The 11,528-nt window shown below is 39.5% G+C and overlaps 1 protein-coding gene and 1 pseudogene across 4 annotated transcripts in view; one reads left to right on the forward strand and one right to left on the reverse strand.

The window, feature by feature from the left end:
* The window catches only part of Itsn2 (intersectin 2), a 109,020-nt gene that overhangs the window by 46,439 nt on the left and 51,053 nt on the right, over positions 1–11,528 (reverse strand). For all 4 annotated transcript variants that reach the window (XM_028781729.1, XM_028781730.1, XM_028781728.1 and 1 more), the window contains exons 18-21: positions 9,834–9,970; positions 7,204–7,301; positions 3,167–3,342; positions 2,753–2,897 (exon numbers count right to left, since the gene is read on the reverse strand). In XM_028781729.1, the coding sequence (XP_028637562.1) occupies positions 2,753–2,897; positions 3,167–3,342; positions 7,204–7,301; positions 9,834–9,970 (556 nt within the window). The remainder of the gene's footprint in view (positions 1–2,752; positions 2,898–3,166; positions 3,343–7,203; positions 7,302–9,833; positions 9,971–11,528) is intronic.
* LOC114633108 lies at positions 7,416–8,241 on the forward strand (annotated as a pseudogene).

Here is an 11,528-nt window from a genome sequence, read left to right on the forward strand (position 1 = left end):
CCTGCTTCCCCAGCACATCTCCCACACTATCCTTCACCATTTCTTCTACATCCCAGCTCTTTAGAGAGCATCGACTTGCGTTCTAATGTCACCCCTCAATCCTTCTGACTTAAGTGCTGTCCTGTCAGCCTACTGAACATTTTCCAGATGACGTTATTGACAATAATATCAAGCCAAAGGTTTCCAAAACCTTATTTTATAACTTCACTGACAGGTGGAGGCATCGCTAAAATCCTTTCATTTCTGAAACTCTGAGTTATGCTCACCCTTTGTCAAGCCTATTTCTTTATGCTTCTAGTATGACTTTCCTGAATAACCTAACTTATGTTTGTGGGTATTATCTATAATTTCAGGGCAACTTTTATCTTCTGCATTCATGACGTGCACATGAAAATACATACTAGCTGTCCCTTTGGGTTGTCTGGGTGTCCCTGAACACAATCATTTCTAAAGCCTAAACCTTTTTCCTGTGCTGTCTACCAGGAAATGAATTATGTTACTGTTCTTTCAGTTGTTCATGCTAATAAATGAAGTTATTGTTTTAAAAATATTTTAGCATATTTATTTACTTGTGTATGTGTGAGTGCATGTGTGTGTGAGGGAGAGAGAGAGAGAGTGTGTGTGTGTGAATACCATACCTACAGGGTGTCAGATCCCTTATAGTTGGAGTCACCAACTATAAGGAATAAAGCCCTAGTTAAGGAAGTTGTGAGCCACCTGACACAGGTGCTGGGAAGCAGCAATACATGCTCTTAGCTGCTGAACCATCTCTCTGGTCTCTGTAGAATTACTTTGAAAGAGTCTGTTTTTGTCTATGAGGCTATGAACAGGCAAAGGCTAGAATGTGCACCAACCCCAGAGGCCTGGAGTTCTAGGCATTTGTAGGAAACTCAGCTTGTCCTATGAGTGCTTCATCTGATTCCCAGTTGTCAGGAATGCACAGTAAGTGTTCCAAACTGCTGAACAATCAGTCCCTGAAGAACTATTTTAACTTCAATTTCCCTTTTACTATCCACATTCAACATATTATTTTATGTCAATTCTTAATATACTTCTAAAGCTAGCTTCTTTTCCATGTATTTTCATTACTCTGGAACTGATTCATCACCACCACTTGTTACTCAGTTAGGACAGGATTATCCCTTGCCTAGTCTTTCTTCTTCCTTCTGCCACTCTCTCCATTACATTATTGTTAGAGTTTGTTTTGCTAGTCTTTTGTTTGTTTGTTGGTCCGTTGGTTAGTTTGTTTCTTGATACAAGGTTTCTCTGTGTAGCCCTGGCTGTCCTCAAACTTCCACCTTCCTCTGCTTCCTGAGTGCTGGGTTGAAAGGTGTGCACCACCATGCCCTAGTTAAAATTTTTGTGTGTGTGTGTGTGTGTGTGTGTGTGTGTGTGTGTGTGTGTGTGTGATTACATGTCACAGCATGAGTATGGAGCTCAGAGGATAACTTCTGGCACTCAGTCCTTGCCTTTTCATCTTGTTTGGAATGAGGTCTTTCTGCTTGTGTTGCTATGCTGTATACTCTGCAGCCCATGGACTCCTGGCTGACTCCCATTTCTATCTCTATGCTGTATACTCTATGCTGTACACTCTGCAGACCGAGCCAGCCCACAGACTCCTGGCTGACTCCCGTTTCTATCTCTCAACATTCCCCAGCTGCAGGTGCACATTATTGCTTTGGGTTGTCATGTGGGTTCCAGAGTTAGAAACACAAGTTGTTGGGCGTGTACACCAGGTACACTTTACCCACTGAGCTGTCAACTCGGCCACAGTGTTTCATGGATGTAAAACTATTGTGAGTGTCAGGGTCTCTCAACGACCTCTTTTGTTTCTTCCTGCCAGAGAGTCTAGAACTGTGGTAACTATTCACTAACAACCCTTCACCTCTCTTTGAATGTTTACCTTAAAATGTTATTTGTTGGTTGATATTTTACATATTCAGACAGTGCCTTGCTTATGTAGCTCAGGCTAGCCTTAAATGCTTTAAGTAGCCAAAGCTGTCTTCAAAATCCCAGTCCTTCTACCAGAGCCTCCTAAGTTCTGGTGGAATTCACCCACATCATTACTGGACCAACCTGACTTCACTCTTTCCTTAACACTGTGTAATCTAGCTATCACAAACAAGGTGTCCTTCTACAGACACCTCTAACTCAGATGCTCCTGTTACTTTCCTCCTGTTACTCTTTCACTAGAGGACTTCTGGACTAAATATGTTAAAGGACTTCTGCCTTCCCTCTGTGGAGGGCCCAATGCAAATACCAGTTCCTCTTAGAGCACACTCTAATCTCACAGATTGGCTAAGATGTCCTCCCCTCCATATGCCCTCAGAACTTTGTATTTCATATTTCTCATACTTCAGAGTTACATGAATGTATGATTCCTTTAGTAGGCTATAAACTTAATGACAGACTTTTTTAAACAAATGGTTTTCTTGAATTTTTAGCACATAATAAAATGCTGGAAAATACATTTCTGGCTTTACTGTGATGAAATCTCCCACTTTTTTTTAGTAACACTCCACATATTGCAAGTACCAAGGTTCCGAGTCAAGAAAAAGCAATGCCCCTCCCCAGCCCATGGGACTGAATTAGTGAGCAAATACTTAGAAATCATGTTTCAGCTGCACATCACTTATAAACAAGAACAGAAACTGAATGCTACAGGCTCTGCTTAATGGGGGAAAGATGGATGCTTCTGTATGGAATCCAGAGGAAAGCGAACAATAAAGCACATGAAGTACGGATAACATACCTGTCCGTGAATGGGGGACACAGATCCAGGGGACACGGTGCGGGTAAAAGCTGACTTCTGCTGCCATGTCGTGTTAACAGTAAGGTTTGAGAAGGACACATTTTGATAATCAGTCACTGGCGCTGGTTGATTTGAACAAAGTGGTCTGCAAGTGTAAGACTTTGATGTGAGTACAGAGAGTTATCCAGAAACTACTGAAGGACTGTCAGTTTACCCACATGTCTATTCTATGCTCTTACATATGATTTAACATAGGTAAGACACTGACGCAGTAAGGTCACTCACTAAAGTTCAGTATTGAGATGACGGAAGCACCAGCCCAGATAAAACTATGATCAAGAATCAGGTTGACCCAGTCATGCATTCAATATTTACACACAAGCTACATGCACGTACTGTTAGCCCCCAACTCACTGGGAAGAAGTTGAGGTAGCAGAGAGAGACACTGTAGGAGGAAGTAAGGCCTTCTTAGGAGACGGAGCTTTTTCACCTGACAACATTTTTTCTACATAGTTGCATGGGAACCAGCCAAACTTTCCCTGAAAACTACCATAAAGCCAACCGGGCTCTCCGACAGTTTTTTCATCAACCTATGGAAGAAGAAAAAGAAGTTCAGGGCTTAGAAATGTATACATTTACAAGAGTGTAGACTACTGCAGAACATTCTCAGATTCAGAGTTAATCCCATTTGAAATAAAAAGGCAATCTCTACAAATTATTAGGTTATTATTTCTCATCATGGACAGGTTATCTTTTTAAATTTTATCACAGTTATATATGTGGCCAGGCAGGGTGGTATGTGCCTTTAACCCTAGCACTCAGAAGGCAGAGGCAGGTAGATCTTTGTGAGTTTGAGGCCAGCCTGGTCTATAGTCAGTTCCAGGACAGCCAGAGTTATATAGTGAGACACTGTCTCAAAACAAAGAAACAAAAAAACCCCACAAAGTTAATATGTGAAAATAAGTTATAATAAAAGTAGCATTATATACAGTTTACAACTGACAAATTAGTTCCCTACTCTATGTATATATATTTTTAATAGAACTCACAAAGCCCTGGTTGGTCTTAAACTTGTGACAATCCACCTCTGACAATTATAGTTCTGAGCCACTGTGCCTAGCTTGGATTTATTTCTGTCCTTAAAAAATAATCTATTGGCTTTTGGTTATAAAAAAATAAAGACTCACCTTTCTTTCATTGTCCTTTCTTACTCTATCCATATTGTTTTATAATTTTTATTCAAGTATAATTAATGTCTATGTTATAGCTTCATAAGCCTCTCACATCAGACTTAGACAGAATAGTTTGCTGATATTTCCTTTCCTGTAAACTTACAATATTCTACAGGTAGTCACTTTTGTGGAACTTAGCTGAACTGGAAAACCTCTGTGTACTATTTTCCAAGTGGTAAAAAAACAATTTCTTTTTTTCCCCTTAAATGCTTCTCTTTTTCCTATAGTACAATAGCCTGCAACCTCACCATGTCTCCTGCTCTTCCTGGTTGCTGTCTTAAACAGTGATGGCATCTCCAAGTTTATGGCTGATTACCCTGCCTCATGCTATACATTTCCTCAACAGGCCCATCTGCTTCTAGAATTTGGTCAGTGTGCTTACGGGATACTAAATCCTAAAGTTCTAATCTCAGGATGGATTACTTTCCTAAAGGGACAATCTTAAACTTCCAACTCCTTGCACAAATTCTTCACCTAGATGTCAGCTGGGAACACCTATCTTGAGTCTAAGATTGAGCCCGTCTACCTGGTCCTAGGCCTAAGCTCTCAGACTGCTATTCATTTTCTTCTTTTATAATGATGGGAAAAAAGTGTATATTTAGAACTAGCCAGCTGGACTCAGTTTAGATGATTCCAATTTTGTTGGCAATGTCCAGAGTACCATAATCAGGTTCCAGCTGAAAATATGCTTCTTCACTTGGTCAGGCCTTGTCAGGGAATTGGCTTCAGTGACATCCATGTCATGGAGTTTCTTTACAGCCTGTTTAATCAGATGCTTGTTGGCCTTGACATGTGTAGTGAGCACAAGTGTGCAATTGTCTTCTATCTTCTTCATAGCTGACTTGGTGGTTGGGGAGTTTTGATGATGGCACAGTGGTCAAGCTTGTTTCTCCTGGGTGCACTTTTTTGAAGGTATGTGGGCTGCCTTCAGAGCCACAGGGTCTTGGGGCACTGGAAGATGAGTGACGTGAGGATCTTCTGTTTGTGGCTGTGGACTCCTTTTGGCACTGTATTCTTGATTTTCATGGGTTAGCTTTGGCTCAGGCTTTGGGAGGGTCAGGAGCTGCCTTCTTTGCTTTCAACACCATCTTCGATTACTATTATTCTTACCTTCAAAACCTGAAGCTCTTATAAACAAAAGTCTGTGGTTTTTATCTCTAATTTACATCTAGAGTAAAACTGGTGACTTCATCATAAAAACTGTTCTTTTTAAAAATTCCATCTTCAGTAAGTAATAGCAGCTTTTTCTGTATAACATAAATTATTACAATCTTTACTCACACTCAGATTTGGTTAAACTGTTTCATCCCAAGGTGGTGTTCTCCCATAGAAAGAAACTGTTATAACCAACTGTGCTGCACTATTTATGTCTATACATTCCTTCTGACACTGGTACAATCAGCATTTCTGTATTACATGTATCTCTTTGAGTTGTCTGTGAATATTCTATCTAGCACAGTACATATCTGCTTACTTCAATGAATAAGTGAATTTCCCAACTGTTTCTCATCTCTATTTTCTTTTTTTTTAAATTGGTAATTTTATTTGTTCACATTTCAAATGTTATCCCTCTTCCTGGTTTCCCCTCCACAAACCTCCTATCCCAGCCCCTCCCCACTGCTTCTAAGAGGGTGCTTCCCACCACCCACCCACTCCCGCCTCACTGGCCTAGCAACAAAGTTCCATTCTCATCAATCCATACAAATTCCACTAGAACTTTACAATTCATTTTTAAAGTTAACATACAAAGTAGTGGTTTTGTCACTGCATTGTCATGCATGTGTGTCATTTACTGGATTTTAGTTCATCTCCATCCTCTACACTCTGCACTCCTCCCACCTTTACTGATTCCTTTCCTCCACAGTTTTTTTTTGTTTTTTGGTTTTTGTTTTGTTTTGTTTTGTTTTTGAGACAGGGTTTCTCTGTGTAGCCCTGGCTGTCCTGGAACTCACTCTGTAGACCAGGCTGGCCTCGAACTCAGAAATCTGCCTGCCTCTGCCTCCCAAGTGCTGGGATTAAAGGCGTGTGCCACCACTGCCCAGCCCTCCACAGTTTTAAAAACAGCTTTTTGAGATGTAATTCATAAGCTTCATAGTGATAACATAATGTTTTGGTATATTTATATGCTTTGATAAGATAATAAGGCACCCATTACCCCATCTCCTCTTGTTTCATCCTAATTCTCTCTCGGCCCCTTACCGTACCTTCTGGGAAACACTGGCCTACTTCATGTTATTATAGATTAGCTTGCATTTTATATGATAAAATTGTATATTTTTCTTGTTTTGTTTGCCTCCTATACGTAACATATTTTTAGAAATATATAAAAATCAAAATTAACATTATAGAAGACATAGCACAGTGTTTGTGATGAGCTTACTCATGAGCAGAAAGACTTTCATTCTTCTTTGTTGGCAGCTATTTGGATAGATCATAGTTTGTTCATGCTTTTCCTGCTGATGGCATCCAGACTGTTTCAAGTATTTAGCTGTTATAAAAAGGATGCTAAGGACACTTTTGTTCACATGGACATGGGCTTTCTATTCTCTGAGGTTGATACTTAAGAGTAGAAGGACTGGGCCATAGTAGATGTATATTTAACTTTTTTATTTTAATATTCAGTATTACCTCAAAATCATTCAGGGATGAAAATCCCAACAGATGACTTATAAAGCCTGTGCTTTTCCAGTATATTATAATGCCTTGTGATACTATCACTGTGATTCTCTATGTATTTTCTTATTCATCTGTTTCACATGGATTATGATAATACAGCACCGACCGTTTGTTCCAAGGAATGAATGGCCCAAATTCAGTCAGGATTGCAGAACTTAACTTCACATTTTTAACAGTTGCTAAAAAATAATCAGCCCTTCAAAATTCTGTTGTTCCTTTATGGAACATCACAAGTGGTGTCATCTTTTATGACATGCTGAGCTGCTATGGCATAGTGGAAAGAACAAAAAGACACACTTTCACTGACTCTGTCACCGCAATGCTGACAGTTATAAGGTGTCTGAGTGTAAGCTTTCTTTTTTGGTAATATTATGGTAGTAATTACTGCCTTGTACAGCTCTCAGAGATGATGTAAGGGCTAAGTGAGATAACGTTTAAAAATACTTTTAAAAATATAGAAGAATCAAAGTTAACATTATAGAAAATATAGCATGATGTTTTGTGATTAGCTAACTCATGAGCGGAAAGGCCTTCATTTCTTACCTGAATTATATCCCCAGAATTAAAACTCATCTCATCATGGTTCCTTGCTTCAAAGGGGTACAATGCTCTATAATTCACCAAAGCACTAGCTGTCTCACCTGAAGAAAAGACAATTCCCATAATTTGTTAGAGTAGACCCATCTTTATTATATCTCAATAAAGAGCTTTTAAAATCTAAAACAAAGAGTGACACCCAGAAATTAAGAGGTTTTTAAAACCCGGGAGCTCGCGGACGGCTGCTCCGCGGCTGTCAACATGCCACAAAATGAATATATTGAATTGCACCGCAAACGATATGGCTATCGTTTGGACTACCATGAGAAAAAGAGAAAGAAAGAAGGTCGGGAGGCCCATGAACGTTCAAAGAAGGCAGAAAAAATGATTGGCCTGAAGGCTAAGCTCTACCATAAACAGCGCCATGCTGAGAAAATACAAATGAAAAAGAGTATTAAGATGCATGAAAAGAGAAACACCAAGCAGAAGGATGATGAGAAGACTCCACACGGAGCAGTCCCTGCCTATCTGCTGGACAGAGAGGGGCAGTCCAGAGCAAAAGTACTTTCCAACACGATTAAGCAGAAACGAAAAGAAAAGGCGGGAAAATGGGAGGTTCTTCTACCCAAAGTTCATGCCTGAGGAGAAACAGAAGTATTGAAAGTTATTCGAACAGGAAAAAGAAAAAAGAAGGCATGGAAGAGAATGGTTACTAAAGTCTGCTTTGTTGGTGATGGTTTTACAAGAAAACCACCTAAATATGAAAGGTTCATTAGGCCAGTGGGTCTACGTTTCAAAAAAGCCCGTGTCACACACCCTGAGCTGAAGGCTACTTTTTGCCTGCTTATACTCAGTGTGAAAAAGAATCCATCATCCCCGTTATATACAACCCTGGGTGTGGTCACCAAAGGTACAGTTATTGAAGTGAATGTGAGCGAGTTGGGCCTTGTGACACAAGGAGGCAAGGTTATTTGGGGAAAGTATGCCCAAGTTACCAACAATCCTGAAAATGATGGGTGCATAAATGCGGTTTTGCTTGTTTGACAGTGACGTCATACACGTCATTCCACTCACTAGGAAGACTACACGCTGTCAGGAAAACACCATCGCTGTGACCTTTCTGAACTACCATGCAGCCTTACCCCGTGTGCAGTCATCAAGAAGTATTCATTAAGGTGTAAAGGAAAATAAAACACTGCCCTATTTTACAGTTGGTCTTTGGTTTGGGGGCCTAATGACTTACATGTTAATAAAATTTAGTGACTGAGTAGCAAGTATAGAAAAGCATACTAAGGACTAGGTATGCAGCAATACAGGTCTGTCATTACTTGAAAATCAGCCACCAGTGTAGCTGAAAGTTCCTGTAAAGGTCAAGTATTTCCTATCTCAGTGCCATTAATCCTGAAATGTGGAACATTTTAAACACATAGTAGTTTAAATTCATAAAATATTATATTAGAAGTCTGAGAGACGGTAAATTGAATGAAAAAATTTCACAACTCAGTTTTTCACTCGTAATTAATGCTTTATGTGGTACTTTCAGTGAACTCAAGTGTATTTCCACCATTTGCCATATTCTAAAACTAGGGAGTACACTTATTGAGAATTGGCTTAGATAATTCTTGACCATGTACCAGTGACTTGAGATGTGGCAGCTAATTAGAATTGAAGGTCATGATTTGGGGTTGTAACTTAATCCACGTTCTTAAGAGTATATGTATATTATATTAATCTGTAATCACCATATTGCTTTAAATTGTTTATTTTTTAAAATCTACTTTCATAATTAAAAAAAAAATCTAAAACAAAAAAGTGAGCATCCAACAGTGTAACAAAGTTCTGTGTGAGTCAGACTTGTGGGGATCCAGATATCTTGACCACTCAGGCAGTCAATACAAAGCAACGCTTATCTCAGTGACCTGGGAGGCAGCTGAGCAGCAGGAAGCCTCCCAGACTGAGGCATGTACGTGGATCTAAGGGAGGGCGGGAGTCGGCAGGCCAAGCTGTGGACGGTGCAAGACATCTAAGCCAGGAGAGACACGGACAGGTCCATGGAGGTAAGACTACAACAGAGAAGGAAGGCATACACGGGAAGCCACAGAGACTAATGAGTAAACAGGACTGGGTGAAGGGACAGCTGGAGATTTACTACTCTGTTTTAAAGGGAAAACATACATACTGGACTTGATATGTTTACAAATATTTTGTTAAAAAATATGAACACACTGCATCACTTTTATGGATCCAAAAGTTTACTCATCTAAAAGTAGATGTACTACTGAAGTATGTTAGAATGGACTCCAAACTGTATGAGGAATTATGCCTTATAAGAAAAAAGTTCAATGTGGAAAAAGGCTTAAAATTTTATTACTGTTTCAGTCAAATAAGTGGCTTAGTTACACTGGTAAGTAAAGTAAAATTTTAAGATCACATCCATTCTGAAAACTGTAGGCGATCTTTCATGTAAAACCACCCTGTCTGTCCTGTTATGTTGAGGTTTCTATTTATTTGGTTCCCACATGTGTATACACTTTTCACACACATTCAATTTAAAAGTTTTTTCTAGTTAAAGGTGAGCATCTTCAGTTTATTATTTTTACTTTGTTTGCTTTCAGCAGGTCTACCTTCATCCTTACTTTGTTTTGCCTCAGCTTTTCGTTCCTCTTCTTGAGTTTTGTTCTGTGATTTTTCTTCCTGGAGTCGCTTTTGTTTTTCCTCTTCTTCCTTTCTAATACTTTCCCTCCACAAGTTTTCTTTTCCTTGCTTTGCTTTCCTTTAAATAAGAGAAATAAAGAGTTTATATTATGAAGAATATTCTAATATGTGGGATACCAAAATCAAAACAAACTGGAACAAAAACCAAAACCAAACCAAAACAAAACAGAAACATACTGGAAGATCTGGTTCCCACTGGCTGGAGAACTAGCACGGAAATGCTGAGGGGTAGGAAAGAGAGGCTGAGGGTGGGGAAGGGGAAACCAATTAGCCAAACAGAGACTTAGCCTGCGGTGAGCTGGAGCGTACAGATGAGAACACTGCAGGCCTCAGATCCTCTGAGCCCAAGATAAAGCAGGAAGGGATGCCCAGAGCAAGTGTGAGGCTCTTCCTGCCTGGATTCCTCAAGAGTCCTGCCTGTGGCTTTGATTCTCTAAGCCTCAGCTCTATCAAAGCAGCAGAGACTGTGTCCAGATGGATCCCAGGACTCACCCTTCAGCCTCTATCCCACCACAGCACGTTTCCTCTAGAAGCTTTGCACAACTTTGAGTGAAATCTACATATAAGAATAATAAACCAGGAATACAAAGTTTAAAGCAATTAGGAGGCTTCTACTTTAATTACCCAGAATTTCCAAATTTCAGCAATTAAGGAATAGAGACCTCAAAAATAAGCCAAGGTTCCCACTGTGATGGGGTAAAAGTGTTGTACAATCCTAGATATATCCCCAGCCACAATCTCTGCTACTCTGTTAGAGCTGAGGTTTAGGGAAGGTACTAAATGTAGAAGTGGCAACTCCTTCTCGAATGAGGTCACAAGAATGTACGTGAGAGAATTGCAATACACATTAGTTCTAATACCCAGTAATCATGTTATAGAAACGTCCCTAGAACAGGAGGGAAAGCTGTTGTTTAAGTCATGTAAACACTTTTCTGAGGTAGCAATATAAAAATTATTTTTCTAGAAGCATTTTCTCCTATCCACAGCTGTGAAATAATGCCCAAGATGGGGACGAGAGAGGACAGTGTGGATACAAAGCAAAGGGTGACCTGGTGACCTTGATTTGATTATTATAGCATCATAAACAACTCCAGATAATTAATTAGTTTCTTGAATAATCTTCTTAGGCAAGCTAGTGAATAAAACTAGTCCAGAACCAGGTGATGCCTCATCTAAAATATGAAGGAAGACCTAACTATTACCAATATAGCTGAGAAGACAAGAAACACACCTGGGCAAATGGCCAAGAAATCAAGCTACAGTACTAACATGAAGCTCTGGACTGATAAGGTCTACATTACTTATATTCTCTTTAACTTCTTTGGTTTACTCCAGAAGACAAAATGTAGAAAGATGAATAAAATAAAAATATGTATTACTAATAATTCTAAGCCTGAGAAAAACTGTGAGATCTAGGCATCCACAGGAAATTCTTATCCAATGACTGCATGACCACTGCATAGAGCCTTTGTGCAATGGCAAATGGCACAAGGTAAGTGCCAAGTGAAGAACTTCACTGTCTTTATTTCTGTATTATTCTTTTAAAAAATGATATATATGTGTTCATGCCTCTCTCTCTCTCTCTCTCTCTCTCTCTCTCTCTCTCTCTCTCTCTC

The sequence above is a fragment of the Grammomys surdaster genome, unplaced genomic scaffold, assembly GCF_004785775.1.
Source record: "Grammomys surdaster isolate TR1022 unplaced genomic scaffold, NIH_TR_1.0 523, whole genome shotgun sequence".
NCBI lineage: Eukaryota > Metazoa > Chordata > Mammalia > Rodentia > Muridae > Grammomys > Grammomys surdaster.